Here is a 21,571-nt window from a genome sequence, read left to right as displayed (position 1 = left end):
ATGCAAATATCTAAAAGCATGGTTTCATTACAGCTTTTAACATGCTAGTGACAGAGACACTAAGGTAAGCACAGAAATTTAAACAGAGAGATTATGGGGGAGCTAGAATGGGGGGAGATAGAAACAGAAATGATACAGGAAGATACAGATACAGATAACGGTACAGACAGAAAGTCCCAGGTAGGGAAAGTAGCAACAGAGATTAGGGCAGAATTACATTGGCAGGAATAGACATTGATAGATATTAAACTGGAAATGTTTATGATAGACAGACACAAGAAGAGCGTAGAACAGCAATAGGGGCAGAAAAACCTACACTAAGAACAAAGAGAGAAACATGTAGGTAGATTCAAGTAGGAACAGACCTAAACAGAGAGGGATAGGGAACAACAATTAGTGCCCAAACTAAAATAAAAATATTTACATGTTCTGAAAAAGCAGTGAAAGTGAAATTCACCTCTGTGGCTATAGGCATTGCGGAGAAAATTATCTTCAAAGCTCACAACAGAGGCACAGAAATCACAGTTGTTTCCCCTTAATGTTCTACGGAAACCTGACTTTCTAATGTAAACAACAAACAGATGCTGTAAATCGAAAATTTGACGGAAGCCAACCTAGAAATCTCTGTTATGATCTTTGAGGAGGATATACTCATATCATACTTTGCAGTATATGCAGCTAGAGATATAAGTGATTGTTTGTATCAACTTTCCTTTTACTACTTAAGAGATGTGGAAACGTTAATGTCTATAGTCTGGGGACAGATGCATTTTAGGGACAGAAAGGTCACAGACAGAAACAGAAAATATTAGGTGATAAAAGGTTACTGAACAAATATTGCTTATTTTTTTAAGTCCCCATGTGGTTTGCTATAGCCCACATCACAGGCACTAAAGACTTGGGACTTGTGGGAAAAAAAGGTCGGCTTTTATGAAAATCATTGGATATTGTCAAAACTTCTACTAAATACTATCAGATCTTGGTTAAAGCACAGACATTATGCACATTTTATTTGGGGTTTAAGGCAAATTCGGTTGACTGGGGGAGCTGCCTTTATTTGTGTGCAGGAAGACAATGGTAAGGAAAAGCAAAGAAAGAGGTGGAATAGGGACATATGCAAGTACTCGAGGTACTGTCAGCCAGGGACACTGGACAGACACATATACATTCAAAGGCAAGGTATAGAGACAAAGGTAAATACAATAGGGTCACAGAAAGGAATAGTCATACAGGAAAGGAAAGACACTGATAGATACAGATGGACAGAAAGGCAAGAACAAAGAAAGAAACAAACATAAAGATCCAGGTATGGTTGGACAGAGATCAGAACAGAAGGACACTAGTAGGAAGTGACAGAAACCAGAGGGCACAGACATGTAGGAACAGGGATAAGAATAAACAGACACAGGTTGGGTCAGTAGATACAGTGATAGATACAGGTTATAGGAAGGCACAGGGTTAGGACAGAGAGGCATATGTAGTTAGGGACAGAGATAGGTAGGGATAGTAAAGAAAAACCCCAGTGACTCTGGTAGGGCAGAGGCAGCCCATATATATTTAGTTAAAGTGTGAAAAGACAGTAAAAAACAGACACATATATGTAGGAAACTAGACAGAGACAATTAATAAGATCATACACTTGGAAAAATGGAACAGACACAAATTGTTAGAATAACAGAATATATAGGGCCAGACGGGGATGGGTAGGGGAGACCACAAAGGATAGAGACAGAGACAACCACTTGGGAAATAAGTAAGGACAGACACAAACTTACATACAGAAACAATATAAGACATAATTAAGGCCAACAGGGTCAGGCAGAATGGGGATAAAACTAAGTTGGAGAAGACACAGGCAGTACAGTACAGTAGAGTACAGAAGAGATACAGAGAACAAAGCTTTCATCAGTCCCTATTTGAGATCACCCCGGTTCACCATCAGTGCACAGGATATGCACATAGCCATGCTCTGACCCTTTCCTCCCCCCACTCCAACCAAGCCTTTTCTTAAGTTCATTATTATATACAAGTATGATGGGCCTGGATCAGCTCAGATCAATTGAAAAGTAGCTCTGCCTTGACAGACCTTCTCTTTGCACTGTTGTATTAATTAATTTGCTGTTTCTCAGGCCAATAGTGCACTTGTATCTCCGTTTAGATAAGAGTCTGGCAAATGCTGTGCATCCAAATAACAAATTACATAATAAAAAAAAACTTTAAATGAGATTGTTTATGTCTATGACCTCTAATACCTGAGCTAACTGTAATAAAAACTAACTGCCAAAGATCCACAAGGTCAGTTTACAAAACCATTAAATGTCTAGTTAAAAATTAAACTAAGAGGAAATGTTCATGACAAATAATCTTTGTAGTCTAGTAATATATCAAACAAGAAAAATACTGTATAGCTAGCACACATTTGCTTGTCAAAAATGAGAAAATAGAAAGGAACTGCTAAGTAAATAATACAGTGTGTGAATAAACTGAATTTGCATTATAGTCACTATATCCTACACTTTCTTCAGTTAATGAAGTGAGATTTGTCACTTATAACGTATATGCAATCAGTTTTGACTTCAGATGAAACTCTAAATAAATGTATGGGAATTAGATGTATCTTTAAATATGAAATACATTATATGAATATAAATAAATATAATTTCTTCCTTGTTTGCATGATTAGAAAAATGTAGATAATATATTGGGCCCTTTTATATGTCTCAGAAGAGGACTGTCCCACAGTAACCAAAAAGATTAAATCCTGCACTGATTGGTTACCATTGACAGTTATTTTCACCCTAAAATGTAATTGAAATTGTTGGGAAGAATTTAAATTGAATTGCTCCGTTTGATAACAACTTACCCTCTAGTTTTAGAATCTTTTTGTAGAAAAAGGTAAGGATTGACCAGTTGTTCAGTAAGAAAAGCTGGGAAGAAAGGGATAAGGACACTTTATTGCCCAATGAGATACAAGAATCATTTGATGATTCCAAAGTATGCACAGGGAAATAGAAATTGTAGGCTGCTTGTTCTACAGAAGGGTAGTATAATGTCATATCTGAGAAGGGTGAGTGAACAGTCTCCTGCCTGCATAACTGAAAGAACCTCGAAAAAAGAACCTTTGCCTTCCAGCAAACCTTTTAGTTGTTTTGGCTGATTATACATAAAGGCCAACATGTCTTGGGGGATACCTCTCCTTTTTCAGGGGTATAAGCAAAACAGAATAAAAGATGTGTAGAATTGCTGATCACAGAAGGTATAGATGAGAGAAAAGTTATGGAAAAAAATGAAGGGGAGTGAAAGATCTAATGAGTCTGACCCAGTAGCTGTAAAGATGGTTGTGGTGGAAATGTATTAACAAAGCTGCCACAATGACATCTCTTGTCTGCTAAGTCACAGACTCAGGCCCGCATTGAGCTTCCACCACCAAATTCCTTTACAGTTACTGCCTAAAAACTAAAGGATTCACCTTTGTTTTTTGCACACCTAACCACTCCCATTTACCATAAATATATATAATAATAATATACCAATTCTAATATACCTCTAGTACCGAGTTGTTGTAAGCTATTCCTTTATGGTGTCTTACTGATGGCCCTGAAGTAGGAGGTAGGTGCCATGCCCAAACCATGTTGGCTGTTATATGTACGTGACCATTTACAAATAGAACTTTCAAATAAAAAAGAGGAAGTAGCTTTCTTTCATTCTACTTTATGTGGGAAGACAAGTGCTTGCACAGCCCCCACCTCCATTTTCACCCAGCATCCTGCTAGATAAAGAACATTTACTACTGCAATCAACATTAGACATCACAGATGATAATCCATTTTAACTAAATTCTTTATATCGACTTTACCTAGTATCTCAGTCACAGTCTACAGTAACAGAACTAAAAACAGAAAGTTCTCTATGCCTCAGCTAGAGAAAGTACTAACAGAAGTGTGAGGGGAAAAGGAGAAAGAAATATTATTTTTCCTGCCTCTAGTCTCCTTACCTATGGATAACTGTCTTCCATGAGTTAAGCTTTGGTAAGTAGTGTTTGAAGTGGTAATATAAGCACAGAATGCCCTGCCTGATGCAAATTGTAGCCGAAAGCAGAAATAAATGAGGTATGGATCTAAAGTATACAGTACATATTAAGACTAACCTTTTCCAATTTTCTTAGCCCTTTTTTCTGTCTTCTCTCTCCCAGAAACAGATGACAGTCCTTCTTTGTCTTGCTGAACAACATCATGATTTGGAGAAGATAATATGAAATTCATCTCTCCAACTGTTTCTTTATCCATCTCATTTTTTTCCAACCGTTGTCCATGTAGGTCAGTCACATTTGTTCTCCCTAGATGGGAAAGTGGAGAGGATGGTGGAGTTGGGCTGGCAGGTTTTGGAGCAAGGGATGGTTTTTGTATAACTGGTGATGTAGGAACTACTCTGTCTCTGTCTTTAATAGGCAATGACACATGGGGACTTGATCCTGATACTAATGAGGGGGCTGTAAATTGGACATTTTCAATTGCACTGCTTGAGGTATCTACTAAGTCCTTAGTAAGGTTATCTTTCTTCATCTTCACAGGTGACCCTAAAAGTTCTTTCTTGGTTATAGTCCTAATTTCTGTTTCATCTGTTGGAGTTAATGGGGCAGGGACCCCCTCAAAACTGTCCCCGGCACTATATCGTTTTTTCCTTCTTTGTTCATTCTGTGGATCAGCATGAAACCTTAATGAGTAGTTTGTCCTTCTTAATTTGATCCCAAATGGTGAGATTTTGTCTTCTGTACTTTGCAAGAATTTATCTATTTTCACAGTGCCATTATTTATTTTTGTCTCCACTGACATTTGCCCTTCCAAATACCCCCGACGAGGAGATTGCGGTGGGTTAGGAACCAAGAAGGATGGAAGATCTTTGGAAAATATCCAACCCTCTGCATTCCCATCAATTGTAACCTGTTTTTTAATTCTGGTCACCATTTCCTGAACAATGATTGTCCTCTCTGCAGTCTTGCCCTGAGGTGTGCTGTCAGGCAATACTGCTATATTTTCCTTGGTTGAAGGTTTTATTGAGGCCTCAATACTAATTTCTGTTAATTTTCCAGTTTCTGGAAACTTCTGCCATGCAGGTGTTATTGAAAACTTAGGAATAGCTGACATTGTCTTCCGTAAGCTGCTATGGGAATCACTTTTGCCCTTGACCATCCTATCGTCAACAGAGGCAGGTGGACCACTTTGGTTATCATCAACATTTACATTTTCAGCTTTGCTTAGCATTTTTGACCTAATGGAAGCCCATTCCGCTAGGAATGACTGATTGTCTAATGCTTCTGATGTATACTTTGTCTTACCGCTGACATGTTTAGTAGTGTCCTTTTCGTTCTGCATTTTGTTTTCTGTTATATCTAATTTTCGTTCTTCATTGAGACCCAGTAAAGACTTACAAGCAGGATCCTTAATCTGATGTAGGTTAACAGCTGTGCCACAAAGCTGTGCTCCTGTTACCAAAATGGCAGTGTGGGGTATGCATTGAGCAGATGAAAGAGAGTGTGAACTAATGGTGCCCTTATTTTCTTTTGCATCTTGCGTTCCTGGGAATATTACTGGCTCTTTTGGTACAGTAACTGGAGATAAATTGACTTTCTCAAATATAATTTGCTTTTCACCTGATGTGACTTTAAATGTAAATGGCCTCTGCTTTTGGTCAAGTTCCTGCCATCTTAGTTGGTTAATTCTTTCCTGCTCTTGAGATTCTAATTCCTTTTGTTTTATCTGCTTCAGTTCTTCCTCATCTTCTTTAACTTCCACCTCCATTTTTTGTTCTTCGGGCAGATCTTTCTCTGCTGAGACAGCTTCTGTATGCAGAGGAGAAAGATGTTCTGGGATAGGTCCCTTGATGTCCTCAGATATTGGTTGTTCTTTCTTCCGTAAAAATTCTTTTTCTTGAAAGTTTGGCTTTTTCCTATTTAGATTATCCGTTCTCAGTTCCTCTTTTATACACTGCTGGACTTTGATGTCTTCTAATTCTTGCTGACTTTGGCTTTTTGGTTTCTGTAATTGCTGCTCCTTGGCTATCTGGGAAGCCTTCTTCTCCAAAACTTCTTGCCCTTTTTGTTTCACTATCTGAACAGATTTTTGCTGCTCTTCTGCTTTCTGTAATCCCAGTTCCTGTGTTTTCTGCTGCTCCATGATCTGGAGTGTTTGTTTTAGCTCTAACTGATGTTTTCTATGTTCTTCTGCTATCTGAAGGTCTTTCTCCTGTTGAAGTTCAATTTTTTTCTGCTCTTGTGCAACCCGGAGAGCCGTTTTCACATCCAGTTGTTTCTGCTCTTCTGCTTTCTGAAGTGCTCCCCACTCCTCTAAGTCACATCCTATCTGTCGGGTCTCCCGTTTTTCCTGTTCATATTTCCTCTGCTTTTCCACTATCTGAATGGCTCTTTGCTCTAGTTCACGTTTTCTCTGCTCTTCCACTAACTGAATAGCTCTATGCTTCTCCATTTCCTGTTTTCTTTCCTCTTCTGCTATCTGAAGTGCTCTTTGTATTTCCAGCTCCCGTTTCTTTTGTTCCTCTGCCAGTCTAAGTGTTTTCTTCTGCTCCAGCTCACGTTGCTTCTGCTCCTCTTGTCTTCCATGCTCTTCTAATTCTTTCAGAATTTGTTCAGCTCGCTGTTTTCTCTCCTCCTCACGTCGACGCTGTTCTTTCAGTTCCTTTTCATTCTGTTCTTTTATTTTCTGTTGGAGCCTTTCCAAGTCTATGTTTTTAATGATCTCTTGTCTTTTTCTTTCTTCTTCTTTCCGTTTATCTGCCTCTGACTTCTTCTCTTCATCAGGATGTTTAGTTTCTTGTACTACTTGTCTGCTGGTACTGGGATCTGGCTGTTTGCCTTCTTGATCTTTATTGATCTTGTTTTCCCCCTTAGGCACCAAAGTTCGAAATTGCTCAGATAGTTGTTGTGTTTCACGGATTTTTCGTTCCAAATGATCAGACATGACTATATCATGCAAGGGTATATCCATGGAGTGGAACATGGCTTTATCAAGGCATCGTTGCATATTTAAAGTGATTTCATTTTCATTGTCTTCTATAGTGTGGAACTCCTGTGGATAAATTAGAAGTTGTAGCTAAAGCAGATATAATACTGAACTGTAAACATCTTGATTCCAAAACTATTATTGCAGTTTCTACTGATATTGTTCAAATGCTATAAAAGGTAATAAATTAGCAAAAAAGGTGATGACAATGCCTGACTTTTTCATATATGCAGGACATTGATGTGCATTCCATTTAAAAAAAACAGTATTCAGAAGAAGAATGGAAGATCTACAATCACAATATACACAATGACCAGCTCAACAATAAAAAGCAAATCCACTGTGTGTAGGAGACCCTCTGTGTAGAAACATATAGGTTGTTAATGTTGGGGTTTTAATGAGACCAGAAGATACATAAGTGAGTCAAAAATTATCTACACCCCGGTTATATTAAAACTTCTGTTGGCCGCACAGATTTATCAGCGCTTTCCGTTCAAGGCTGCTGTCTCCCCAGTCACTGCTGGGCAGGTATGAACATGTTACATCAGTTCACTTGTAACTGCGGGGCAAGAAAAAATGGATGCTCTGCTTGTGATTTGCACAAAAGAAGAGCAGTGTGCAATGATTCATTTTTTGTGATCTGAGGGTGTGCCTGGTGCCGTTATTTATTGAAGGCTTTGCGTAGTATGGATAAAGTGTTTTGCCACAAAGAAGTGTGTATGAATAGATAGAGGAGTTCAAGGAAGGTCGCACAAGTGTTAGCCATCAAGGAGGAGCCGGACGCCCAGCCACAGTTGTTGACAACATTGAGCATACATGTGAAATGATTCTGTCTAATAGACAAGTGACAGTGGATTATGTGGCAAATCATTTCCAATCAGCCATGGCCCTGCCTAGGGATGTTCAGATACCAAGTACCATACTCCGTACAAGGACAAGTACATGTACAGATACTTTTGCAGCTCCAAGACTAGGCTAGAGAAAAATTCAAAAGTTAGGAGGCAGCTGTCATTTTTAAGGAAGCATACGGGGCTCCTGGGATTTGTGCATCCCTGTTTTAATGTATGATTTCTTTTTTTATAAATATATATAAGGGATGCACCGATACCATTTTTTCACAGATACATGCACTGATAAATTTTTGTTTATTGTCATGTGACAGTTTTTCTAAAACAATACAGACTAATGATTTCAGGACAGTGGTGGAGTGCCAGAGCCAGGTACCAGCTGCAACCTCGGCAACCCTGGTAGTTTTCATGAAAAGTATCGGCCCTGGTATCTGAACTGGTATCTGAACTGGTATCTGAACATCCCTAGTTCTATCTATGAAATAATCCACATCAGACTTAGGTTTCATGTGAGATTGGTACTGAAACAACTCATGGAAGAGCTTAAACAGAAGCGTTTGGACATCACCTGTGATGGAGAAGTGAAGACAGTGGTGTGTATTGAAGTGTATTGAAAAGCAAGGAGACCATGTAAAAAAATGATGTATTTGTCTTTTCTAAAAGTTGATTAAAATAAATTCTACAGCCAGAGTGCGGGTAATTTCTGACTCACCCTTGTATTATTTTGAGCCTCATTTAATGATAAAATCTGGCATTGCAATACAATAATAATAAAATACAATGGTTCTCTAACAGAACTCTTGTTTCTGACTAATCAGACTTCAGAGCCTTTAAAAGGCAATAGTTGTTTTCAAAGGGTAATGTTGGAGGCCTTCACCCTTTCTGTGTAAGTACATGTACTGGTACAAGTAACCAGCTGATGCAGTTGAATAATTCCTATGCAACAAAATTTCAAAATGATCTACTAATGTATAATAAAATATGATACGGTATTGACATTATATTATGCATATCTAAAACAAGCAAATAATCTAGTGAACAAAAATACACTACCTGGGACATGCCTCTGTGTTTCTTTGACACTCTCTGGTTTTTTGGCTTGACGGAAAGTTTGTGTTTAGCAGCACTGTTATCTAGTCGAGCAACAGACTGAGGAACGGCATCCAGATTTATAGAATCAATTGTGCCTGAAGGCCGCTTTGGCCGTGAAGTTTTCACAGGAGTTGCCTGTACACCAAAAAAGGGAAACAGATCAAATGTAATTAAAGCTGAAGAAATAGAAGACAGCTTGAAAAGAAAGGGTTTTCCATTTCCAATAAAACCTGAAAACCTCTTTGAATTGGTGGGTTGTTCCCAAAGGTGGGGGTCCTTTTTCCCTTTAACTTTCTCTTATCACCTGACTGGAATCTGCTCTGTGGCTGCTGGAGGATTTTAAGCTGGTCGTCTTGGTTTTAGAAAAAGTAACACAATCCCTTAGAAGAATAATTTATCAGTGTGAGGAGCTGATTTTCAGAGCTTACAATTTTTTAGATTGTAAGCCCTCATGGGCAGGACCCTCCTTACCATCTTGTCTTGAATTGTATTGTGATTGTAATGTCTTCCTTATATTGTAAAGCGCTGAGCAAACTGTTGGCGCTATATAATCCTGTATAATAATAACAATAATAATAACTGCTGCCCATGGCACAACCCTTTATGCTGCATAACATAAAAGATCTGACATTGTGTGTAAGCATCACTAAACCTAATTTATAACGAGTTAAAGCTTGCAGCAGACCTATGAAGGGGAACTCAAGAGCTATTAATGGAGCAGAACACCAGTAACAACATCCTACATTGCTGGAGGACTTCCTACACACATTTTGCAGCATTAGAATGATGGGGAGAATGAGCACAAAGGTACTCCTGAAATGTTTAGGTAAGCATTTATCAAACTTGGTCTGTTGTACCTGATTCTGCATCACCTGTGTATTTAGAATATTACAAGTACAATGGATTTACATTTTATTTATATTATGTCTGGAGTCTGGGCATTCTAGTATACATATTGAGTACTGATTTATGAGGACTTGTTACTGTACCCTTGATTCCTTCTTCCAAAATAACTTTCACCTATAAACATAAAACTGCCAAATCTTTAGATATGTCACAGTATTTGTGCAAGAGAAATTGGAGGTATTTCTGCAGACACATATCTTATTTCTGATGCAATAGATGTACGTCAGCATGTTCATTTATCCTGCATTTATCTATATGGTAATGAATGAATGGTGCCTGTCATCACATCTCAATAGTCCCATGTAGCGGCAATGCCAGCCAGGTGCAACCCTAGCAAAGGTTTACTATATTGACCAATCAATCAACTTCAACTTGGTCCATTACATTTTACTAACTCTGAGTTTTATGACTGTCATGTACATTTTTACTGAAGTGAAAACACACCTATTCCTGATGTGAATTTACATTTGGAAGTGGTTCACTAAGGAGCCGGATGACCTCGTCTCCTTTATTCTATATCACGAGCAGCGAATACTTGCCTTGGGGAACATGGCAAATGTTACTATAAACCCCCATGATGATTAAACACTGTTTGACCATCAAATGATTTTACCAATTCAACCTTATTTTAACTACACAAAATAAGATCTTCTACGTTCTTATATTAACTGTGAATCAACGTTTCCTTTATTAAAAAGAACATTAAAAATACATATATATATATATATATATAGGATAAGCAGAACCGTTTTTTAATTGCTACTTGTATGACAAGAATATCAGAGTCTCTCAGCTCTATAGGTGCCTATGAAAAATTATTATTATAATTATTTTTATTTTACAGCATTTTTGAACAGCTGCCAGGGGAGCAAAAAAGAAAGCAATAATAACTGCTTTTATTGTTACCCCTAGACAAAAACAAGCATTTAACCCTTGCATTGCGGGAGGAGCCCCACTACAAGCGTCGATTTCTATGTTCCCAGATTTCAGCTTTAAAGATAAAAAATAAAATAAACCCAAAATGGTTATAGTTTACCTTCACGGTATTGTTTGCATATTGAACTCACTTTCCCATGTTCAGCTGAATAGCTTTGAGCCTCATAGAAACATAGAAGAGTGACAGCAGAAAAAGAACAAGTGGTCCATTGACTTAGCTCCTTTTTGATTTTCTTTGTTTGTTTTCTATTTTTTAACACGTTTGTCTATTTTTATGGCCCGCATGTTTAGATTTACTTACTGTTACCACTGCTGCAAGTCTGTTCCAAGTATCAAGTACTCTTTTGGTAAAATACTTTTAAGGTTAGCTTGGAACTTTCTTGTTCTTGATCTTAGCTCCATTTTGGGAATACTGCCCTCCTGAACTTTATTCATCTCCTTAATGTATGTAAAGGTTTCAATCATGTTCCCCCATATCTCCTTTCCTGAAGACTGTACATATTCATTGCCCGCAATCTCTCCTCATATGCTTTATCCCTCAGACCCTCATCCATTTTTAAAGTCAGTCTCAGGACTAGTTCTATCTTATCAATATCATTTTGTTAGTTCTCCAGAACTGGACACAATATTCTAAATGGAGTATAACTAAAGATCTCTATAGTGAAATCAGGTCCTCTTTTCTTCCCCCTTTTGGATCCCTCAAATGATGCACCTCACAATTGTATTTGATTTGCCCACTGCCAAGCCACACTGTTTGCTCATTTTGCAATCATTTGAAATAAGTATCATTTGGAGCAGAATATTCATGTTTAGAATGTTATGGTGAATTGATGTGCACAGGTCAGGAAAGGAAATTTACCTTTTCCTCTGGCTTATGTTCTGGTTCGGGAACATTGCGTGGGCTGTGGGAGCTCAGGGATCTTGCCTAGAAAAAAACACAGCCATCATCACTAAGAATATAATAGGAATATTGTGGATAACTGAACTCTTAAAGCGGACGTTTACCCCCTTTCACTAAAAATCACATCAGCATGCAGCTTTGTGTGCTGATATAAAATTATCTTACATTCATGAGTTAAACAAACTTGTTTTTCATTTACTTACAAATAGAGTTCAGCTACTTCCTGGTCCAGTTCTGGCATAAATTATGTAAGTGCCAAAGAGTTGCATCCTGGGAAGGTTACATCAGCAGAGCATTGCTGGGAAATCTCATCTGGAAAGGCATTTTCCTCCCCTGAGATGACGTACATGGTCACATGTCCTAGTCACATGTCTAGTCACATGTGCCAGAGTTTCGGGAAGTAAATGCAGAGCTAGTAACCTGCCCTTAGTAAACTTGACCACTGCCAGAAGACTGGGAAAGAAAAGAGCAATAATGTATGCAAAGAATACAAAGCCTGCAATTATCTAGAAGTATGTGTTTGTAGATTGTCATTACTAAACATTTCTAAAGGTGTGTTTGTTGTTATTTTAAAGATATGGGTAAAGGTCCGCTTTAAGTAAATGTCTGTTTAGTTGGTAAGGATACTTATTATTAGAATCATATGCAGTGGACAATCTCTAATGTATTTATTGTTATGAGAAGCCACTTTAATATAATATATACAGTTGATAGCAGAAAAAAGTAATAAGGAATGTTGTATGTTGTAACACACCAGGGGCCATCGAGACAGAAAGTAAGTGGAAACCTATTGGGGCCACAGCCAGCATTAAAATCCTAGCAGAGGTTTTCACCCTTCCTATTCTATTCAAAAAATGTGTTTGAGCCTTTAAAGCTGAACACAAATAGCTAAATACAGAGATTATATAGATATACCAAAGCTGGTTTACTGCCAAAAGATTTGCATTTCTGTCCATCCAGTTTTAAGATGTATACAGCTCTTCCATAGCATTACTGAAAGCATCTGAAAGCATTACTTAACTGCAGCAAAAAAGATCAGGTCTCCTGTCCTGTCAGGCAACCTGATCTTTTTTGCTGCAGTTAAGTAATGCTTTCAGGTCTTATCCCACCCCAGCCTGTAAATGGACACTGAAAGGAGAAGTAGCACACTGATGAGATCATCTCTCTATCACTCCCTGTGACTCTCTCCTCCTATCAGCACATTCTCTATTCTCTATTAACATGTGAACACTGCAGAACAACTGACTGACTCCTTGTGGTTCTTCTCTCTCTCCCAGTCTAAGCTCTACTGTACAGTGAGTGCAAGATTCCAAGTCAAATTGAGGCACTTACATTGTTGCAATTAAAAAATACATCTAATGATGTGTTAATGTTGACTGAGCTGCATTCATTTATGTCTTTTATATAACTGCCTGGAGGTCCGCCATTAAAAAAAAAAGATCCATAACTTTATTGTGGCACATTTCTGTCATAAATGATGTATAGCTTTACCTTCTGTGCTTCAAAATTTACTTTTAATATCACATTTTAAAAAACACTTAAAAATAAATATATAGCCGCAGGGCCCAACATGTATAAAATACAGTTTACAGATTCCAATAATGTAATTGAAGATCCCAGCCAATCAGTCACATAAGTGTGTTATTATAGTAAGCACAGCTAAAGTATTATCCTATTAATTCAATTCATTACCAGCAGGCAACGTGTATTAATAAAACCCAGAGTACGAGCTGACAAATACCCAAAGATTCTTTCATTATTCCAACGTTAATCCAGATGGTCTGTTCCTTTAGTTTGAAATTGGTTGTCACAATATGTGACACAGTTTTCGGAATCATATAGTCATAGAATCCAGTATTCAGAATAATCTATCTAATATTATGCTTCAAAATGAATCATTCTTCTAAATGAGCTTCAAAATTCACTCACTTATTACCACAATGCATATGTTATAAGCCACTGTCCATGGACCATGTACGTTTCAAATATTGGTTGGCTTACTGGGTATCACACCGCATGCCTATTCATGTTTAGAGGCTACCAGACAAGTGACATACCTATAGTGAAGGGTAAACATTACTGCTGAGTTGGGTAAAAAGTGACTTCAATAATTGATTTACTAGAATGCACTAGTCATGTTTTAATGTTACATCTCCTTAAATCACACCTGTCACCACTCCAGACCCCCGCATCTGAAATGAAAATTGCATTAAAAGCACCTCATAACTCACAGTACATTATGGTGCCTGCACTGTACTGTGGGATGGGATTTATTTAGTGTAGTTTCTTTATTTATTTATTTTTTAAAGCGCTTGGGTACTCTGCAACAATAGATTGAAATGTTATTGGCAGCAATCAGCACCAGGCAGTGCCTAAATCTAGTGAGTTGAGGGAGGGAGTGGGGGTCAGGTGGGCTTATACCAGGTAACTTTGCAAATATAACCTATTACCTCATTGTATTCCCGGTACTGTGAGAGCTGCCATCACAAGGCTCACGCCAGTGTACATATTGCATTGTTTACTCTCAACATGTCCGCAGTCTGCATTGTAACTGCAGAGTAGGACTGAAAACGACAAGAACAGAGTCTGTTCCACATACCTGTTTGATTCAATTTTTTCAATGCCTGGAGCCATAAATAATAATTTCTATACTCAATTGCACGATTCCTAAAGAAGCAAGTTGCAAACTGGGAGCAGGTAGCCTCTTCATCCCATCAATGACTCCAGCCAGTTAATTATGACAGGCAGAATGCATGTATAGAGTGATTCCTGATGCTTCCTTGGTCTCAGTCCTAGTCTGCAGATATGCTCTCTGCACTGTTGCTATACTCATAGAGAGGTTGCCTTCTTCCAGCAGTTAGTGATCTGTTTCTCCAGGAACTACATGAGTACTCTACAGCAAAGAAATATTGGATCCTGGCACTAAATACATTGATTTAAACAGGTATGTAGATTAGATGCCTTCCTGTTTCTGAGTCTTTGAGATGACAACTCTCAAAGTACAGGGAAAGAGAAAACAAAGTATAGGTCTTGTATAACCTTATCAAAATGTTAAGTAAACATTTTGCACTTGATGTCCAAATGAATGCACTCTACTTATCAGTATCCAGTAACTATATAGCAAAAGGCATACAAACTCTTCTATTTTTAATTATAGAATCATTGTGATTTGAATCAAATAATTTCATCACCAAGTACAAGACATTTTCTTTACGTTATGTTGATGTAGTACATGACAGGACTCATCATTATTGTATGCACAGGCACTGTGACCAAATGCAGTATAAATCAATTAAAGTAATTATGTCATTGTCCTCATTGGGTATCCAGTGTTCATATTCTTTTATTTTTAGGTTAAAACATATGCTAAGTGCAGCTCTGTTGAGAGAGGTAATTGGTTATTTTTAGAAAGCTGCTTTGGATCCCTGGATATATTAAATAAGGTAATGGTTTATTGAACTAACCCTTCAGTTATAGTCTACCTTGGGATTCTGACTCTGTCCTATTTTTCTCTCGTTAAGGTCATGATAGTAATGCTGTTTTTAAAAAAATATAATTTATTGGTGGGCTGTGGTCCAGCTGTCACTACTATAATCCACTACTGCTGCTGTGTGAAATCTCTGCTGGTCTGGAGGTGCTTGTCTGTTATACTTCATCACCATTTTAATGACCCAACGTAATTCATTTATTTCAGTCTTAGTTCATTGATCACAACAGATCAACTTTATTAGTCCTTCCTTCTGGAGGGTGGTTACTTATGTTCCCCATGGTCCCTGTGTGTGTTGTGAAGTAGTCACCGCTCCAAGCCAGCTCCTGCCATGGGCTACAATCTCAAGTTTAGTTTACTAATTTGTAGTGAGATTGTAGTCCATCACGAGGAGTGAGCTTGGAGCGGTGGCTACTTTACAACACACACATGGGGAACAATAGTAGCCACCCTCCAGAAGGAAGGACAGTGTCAGCATGAATTCAGAGATGATTTGGGGATCTACAGCTGAGTGATACACAAAAAAAGATTTTAAAAAATTTAATAGGGTACTTGAATGTATTTTTAAGATTTAACTCCTGAGCTTAGTGTCACCTTAGTTTGTTCGTTTCATTTTTAGCATGCTTCTCATTCTACTTCTCACAGCATTACCACTCCTTTCATCTTCTATGATTCTGATGATTCAGTCTTACCCTGTTTCCATCAGTTATAAGGCCTGGGTCACATTCTCCTGAAGCCTCCATGGGGCTGAGGTGTGTTTCTTCCATTTTCTCTATGCTTGATCCCAAATCTTGTATTTTCTTCACGGGAACATTGATCGGTGGCGGTTGTCCAAAACGGATGTTTTTGCCCAGTTGTTGCTGAAATACATAAACAAAGGTAACATTTTGTGTAGGGATAAAATTGTACATCTTTCCTGATGTTAAAGTGATATTAAAGTCAAGATGATTTTAAGCTATTTCAAATGCTGATGAAATCACTTACAATGGATTTAAAAGTTTTAGTTTCCTGAAGAATCAGCTGGTCCCCTGAGTACTGACCCTGATATCCTGTTTTAGAGTGACTCCTTTCTCAAGCAGAGTGCTATGCAGTCACCCTTGTGTGTGCTAGTAAGCTGTGTGTGTCTCCACAAACACACAAATAAGTAAAGGATAGACACCGGCACTCCAAAGCAAGTTCAGTACGTGTTTATTAATGTACTAGTTGCAAGTAGAACACTCTAAACAACATTTCGGGGTCTCACAGGATCCCCTACATCAGGCAAACAAGTGTTTGAAGGGGATCCTATGAGACCCCGAAACATTGTTTAGAGTGTTCTACTTGCAACTAGTACGTTAATAAACACGTACTGAACTTGCTTTGGAGTGCCGTTCTCTATCCTTTACTTATATTTTGTCGGAAGCCACCCGCTGACACCTGCTGCACCCACCCTCCATTTTTGGAGCAGCGGCTCTGAGTGCGATGGGTACACGAACCGTATCCACAAACACACAGACACAGCAAATCAAGCTACTTCCATCCCCACTGGCCCCCTTCTCCAAGTTAGTAGATGAACAGTTGCTGGAGTCTGCACTGCCCCTTGTGATCTTGTACAAGACAGGAAGTTCAGGGAAGCTAAGGTGAGAGACTTGGAAGCAGCTGTTCAGAAACATGATGATTGTAAGTGTTTGGGCAAAAATGTAAAGCAATGCTTTGCTGCGCAATGTATATTTGTTTGATCTGGATTCAGTATTAAAAAAAAGTTTGAGGGTTTACTACTACTTTAATACTTCAAAAGGATACAGAACAAAACTGTTTATATAAAAAGATTTCCCCAAATAATGATTTTCAAACCAAATTTGACTGCTTTGATATTGCTCACATTAGCCAGCAGCCTCCCACAAATAATATTTTTAAACTTTATTACTTAATGTCAGTCACTGCCATTTGTTATATTTGACTCAATAGCTGTAAAACAGTTGCCATTGTTCAGTGTTCCCACCTAGTGGCTTGGAATTCACATGTTAATCTGGGTTTCCTTTGAGGCTATATGTAGCAGCCTACCAGCATGAGCTAATTATCTCTCGGAATAACTGCTGCGTGGTACATTTGATTGTTCGTGTAGCCAAGTAGAATTCTGAGAGCTTTTTTCATATCTAGAAAGGCTCATTGCCCTTTGCTTTAGTTGAATATGGTTTGTGCGGTAAACATGTTGGTGTCCACTGCTACAAAATCAGTCACTTTGTTCATTGGCATTTTGGATGAAGTAAAAACCTCTGTTATGGTTTTTTTTTGCTCTAAATGTCCAATTGGGTAGATCTCTGCTTGCTTCCTTTCTCGGAAACTTAAAGGACAACTATGGGGTTAAGGCTTTTCCCCATAGTTCTATTTAGGGTAACGGGAGGACACAAACTAGCATCCTCCCGTCACCCTAGGCTCAGTATACTGCAAGCTGTAGCTCGCAATATACTGAGACGCCGCAGTATACCGCAAGCTGCTGCTCGCGGTATACTGAGACGCTGAAGCGGATCCCGACAATTGTGCCGGGATCCGCCCAGCTGCGTGACTGACAGCTGTCTATCTAGAGGCAGAGCCAGCTGTACCCGCCCCCTCCCCCGTCCGTTCCGCCAGTCAGCGCTGGCGGATCGGAGCGGGGAATCCAGAGAGCCGTGACAGGATCGAGAGGTGAGCGAACGCCGGTATGTGTTCGCTCATCTCCCGATCTACTGAGCCGACCTGTGACAGTCTCATTGTCACAGGTCGGCTAGAACTATGAGGTGAGTGAAAAGCACTCACCTCATAGTTCTACTTTAACTGGAAGTGAAAGGAAATCACTCCAAGGGGAGGGGAAATCCCATGTTAGACAATTTTCACCGGAACAGATGTCCCTACTGGACATTTTCTTCCCCCTTTTTCTGTCATGGTGACAGCTGTTATAGTTTTGATTTTCCATCACATTCTGTCCCAGTGATAGTGGTCACCAGGATGAATACCCAGCAGGATCTTAGACACCAATATAAACCTGATGGAGGTTTCCAAAACTTATAAACTTTATCCAACATTAAAAACAAAGTTTAAGGTTAGATATCTGCTTTACCTGGAGAGATTTAACTTTTCCTACAACACAGTCTTGCGATGAGGCCTGAGCTTCTTGGTCATCTTCAGCTTGTTCATCAGGTATGAAGATACTGTCGTGGGAAAATGCCCTTGTTCCCATGCTACTAGCAAGGAACCTGAAATTAGAATGTTAAGGCACTTCTTAGAATGCAGAAATACAAGCAAACAAGATTATTAAGGTTATAAAGGACCACTAAATCTAAACTGCATTATATAAAATAATAATTTTAAATATTTAAAGCTGAACTTCAGGTAACTATTAGAAATACAACAGTGAATTCAGGTAGGCATTTATTTAAAAATCTTTAAATGTATTTCACATGCAACTGGCATAACTATCTTGATTTCAGTGTATTGTAATCCCCTGTACTGGAGCATTCATACTGGGTAAAGGAGGGGCAGTACCAGGTATCATGTGTGCTGCATTCCCATCTGCTGACTGGGAAAAGGCAGGAGGGAGCAGACAGATTACATCAAAAGCCTGCTGTCGCTCCCTTATTGTACAATCACAGACAATGGCAGAGGGTGCCAACCATTTTGTCCAGTCCATTTTTGGAGTTTTGCGTGGAATGTGTCAGATGTGGCTTTTGTTCTCCACTCTTTTGTGTCATACCAATACAAGCAAAAGAAATAAACATGAGAATGCCTAAACATTTGTTATTGCAACAATTTTCTCTCAACATTGGCACCCAGGACTCTCAGCCAAAGGGGCTGAGAGGCTCCAGAATGTAAACAATGTTATAAGGAAGAGCCTGGCTTTTCAGGTCCTTCCAGGTTTTCCTAAATGTGGCTGGGATCAAGAGCTTTGGAGATCTCTGTGCCGGATGAGATCTCCATTCCTGGGGCCAGGTGTTACCAATGACCAGTATAGCTAGATCAGGTGGCTGAGAGCAGCCTTATTAGGAGTCTGGACCAGAGTTCAGAGAGTTGTGTTGGAGTTGTGTGTGTGTGCAGGAAGCACACGGACACAGACTCAGGTGCGTGCTGGACACGTTGGACAGTCAGGGAAGGCTGGGAGAGGTCGGGAAGGTCGGTGACCCTAGGACCTGTGGTACACACTGCTGAGAGAGCAAATTGAGGGCTCACGAGGGGTGAGCAGTGTGAGTTTCTTGGAGCTGTGAAAAGCTACAGAGCGATACTAAAAGACTGTCCTTTATGTTGCTGCTAGAAACTGTCTTGTGCAACAGTGGAATCTTCCCTGTGGATGGAAAGACTTTTTGTGTTTGCCATAATAAAATTGCATTTTACTTGCACCTCCTGGCTACAGTGGAGTGTCCTTGTTACAATATATATATAATTTCATCTGTGTATTTTGCTGTTTGCACCATCAGCCCCTCATTGCATTGTATGTTCCACCTACATAGCTGAATACATCTCACTGTATGTGAGGCAGTGTATGTTGAACCATAGATTCTGGTGCTGGGACACTTATCCAGGGTAGGTGTTATTTCTACTTTGGTAGGTATTAATGCATTGCAAGTTTTTTTTTTTTTTGTTTGTTTGGTTTTTTTTTTTTAAATCTCCTGATAACATGAATAACATAATTATGTTCCCAGACTCCTTGCCCCGACACAAGGAAGTACAGTCCAAGAACACTCAGTTGGTTGGCTTAAAGGATAATGAAAACAAATCTCAAAATTAATGTAGCATATATAATTGTTGCACAACCCAATTTGTAATGTAAATGCTATTAAATATTAGATTTCCATTTAAACCTATAGCTGCTGTAAAGTTTAAAATCCATCAAAAAAAAATGCAATGCAATATGGAGACCTGGAAGTGTTCATTACACATTTGGTGTACAGAACTCCCCCAGAAATGTCGCTTCTTGCTTCTGTGATTGGCTGACTGATTTTTCCAGAAGTTTGCATTAAGATACAAGAACAAAAATGTTTTTTTTTGGTGAGATATTCCCTTAGCGTTAATTACTACTAAAAGGATGGTGACACTGCACCTTTCCTCATGACAACACAGAAAGTTAATTTACATAACAGCAATGCAATTCTGACTAAAAAAAAAACAAGAACTAGTTCAAAATCTATTAAAAAAAGAAATCAAAGGCTCATTTATGTAGAAAGAACACCACAGTTGCTTATTTAGAAGCCTTTCTATGCCAGCTCTGCTCTGCAAATACAAGTTTCAGCAATCATAAGCACATCTCCACAGATAATTAATCATTCAGAGCCTGTGGCTATAAGTACAAAATGGGAATTACATAGTAAAGATTAGCAATGTCCTATGTTTCAGGCTCAGTAAAAGAGCATGGCAGCTAAACTAGTACTGCATTAACATATAAGTTACAGCATAGTACAGGAAGTACAGCATATGAGCAAAACATCACAATTATTCACGCTTTACTAAAGACCTACTTTACTCAGATGTAACATGGCAGATTTTTGGTGACCCGCATCTAATACCGCTAGAGGATAGATTTCCGATCGCTCATGTGAAAAAGCTAGATTTAAGGGGGAACTCATTTTTAACATTCAGCATAATAACATCATACTATGATGAAACCACAATAAAAAAAGAACGTGGCGAAGATTTGGAACTAGAAACAAAAGATGAAAATGAAAAAAGGGCAGAACCGTAAAACCTGTATAGGGGTGACCTCTACACTGCACATGCAGATGGAGATGAAGTAGCAGACTGTTAATCTGCCATAGAAACTGAAGAGCTTGCTCTGGGTGGTACACAAATGTGATTTATCTGTATTTCTAACATATTCAATCATAGTCAATGGATAAGTGAAATAAACAAAGTAAAAAGCCAATTAGAAACCATGCCTGCAACTTTTCCTTCAGGCACTTGGGTCAACCAGAATGCCTGTGCACTGTCCTCTGATTGGCAGAGAACATAAAGTAGCCGAAGGAGAGATAACAGGTTAGTGCACCTTACAGCGCAACAGTGGCCAGCCTGCAGACATTTAAATATGTACACATTCTTATCAAGCAATTAATGAGCTCTCAAACAAGGCTTCACTAACCTCTGTAGCAGAAGGCACTGTGGAGTAATTCATCAAAATTTACAGCAGAAGAATCTTAGCTTTCAGCAGCTCAGCTTACACTGCTCCCCCATCCTAGCAGTGACTCAGCAGCCATCCAGCCTTCTAATTTTTAATGTGACAAGGAGCACTGGAAGAGAGTTCTGAATTCTGACTTTAACATCCTAAAGCTGAACTTCAGGAATGACAAAGAAAATCCTTGCATAGCGCCCCCATGCACTGCAAGGGTTATTGCTCGTTAAGTCTAGCGGAAGAGGAATAGGCTGCAAATGTCATGCTTGCCAC

The 21,571-nt window shown here is 38.8% G+C and overlaps 1 protein-coding gene across 1 annotated transcript in view; it reads right to left on the bottom strand.

Moving 5' to 3' along the window:
• KIAA1211 (KIAA1211 ortholog) overlaps positions 1-21,571 on the bottom strand; it is an 88,932-nt gene that overhangs the window by 8,232 nt on the left and 59,129 nt on the right. The window contains exons 3-7 of the mRNA XM_018575648.1: positions 18,263-18,398; positions 15,879-16,046; positions 11,658-11,723; positions 8,918-9,091; positions 4,148-7,082 (exon numbers count right to left, since the gene is read on the bottom strand). Coding sequence (XP_018431150.1) covers positions 4,148-7,082; positions 8,918-9,091; positions 11,658-11,723; positions 15,879-16,046; positions 18,263-18,382 — 3,463 coding nt within the window. The 5' untranslated portion in view covers positions 18,383-18,398. The remainder of the gene's footprint in view (positions 1-4,147; positions 7,083-8,917; positions 9,092-11,657; positions 11,724-15,878; positions 16,047-18,262; positions 18,399-21,571) is intronic.

Source organism: Nanorana parkeri, unplaced genomic scaffold (genome assembly GCF_000935625.1).
Source record: "Nanorana parkeri isolate BGI_ZX_2015 unplaced genomic scaffold, ASM93562v1 scaffold54, whole genome shotgun sequence".
NCBI lineage: Eukaryota > Metazoa > Chordata > Amphibia > Anura > Dicroglossidae > Nanorana > Nanorana parkeri.
Note: the sequence above shows the minus strand (reverse complement) of the source record. Positions and strands in the feature narration are given on the sequence as shown.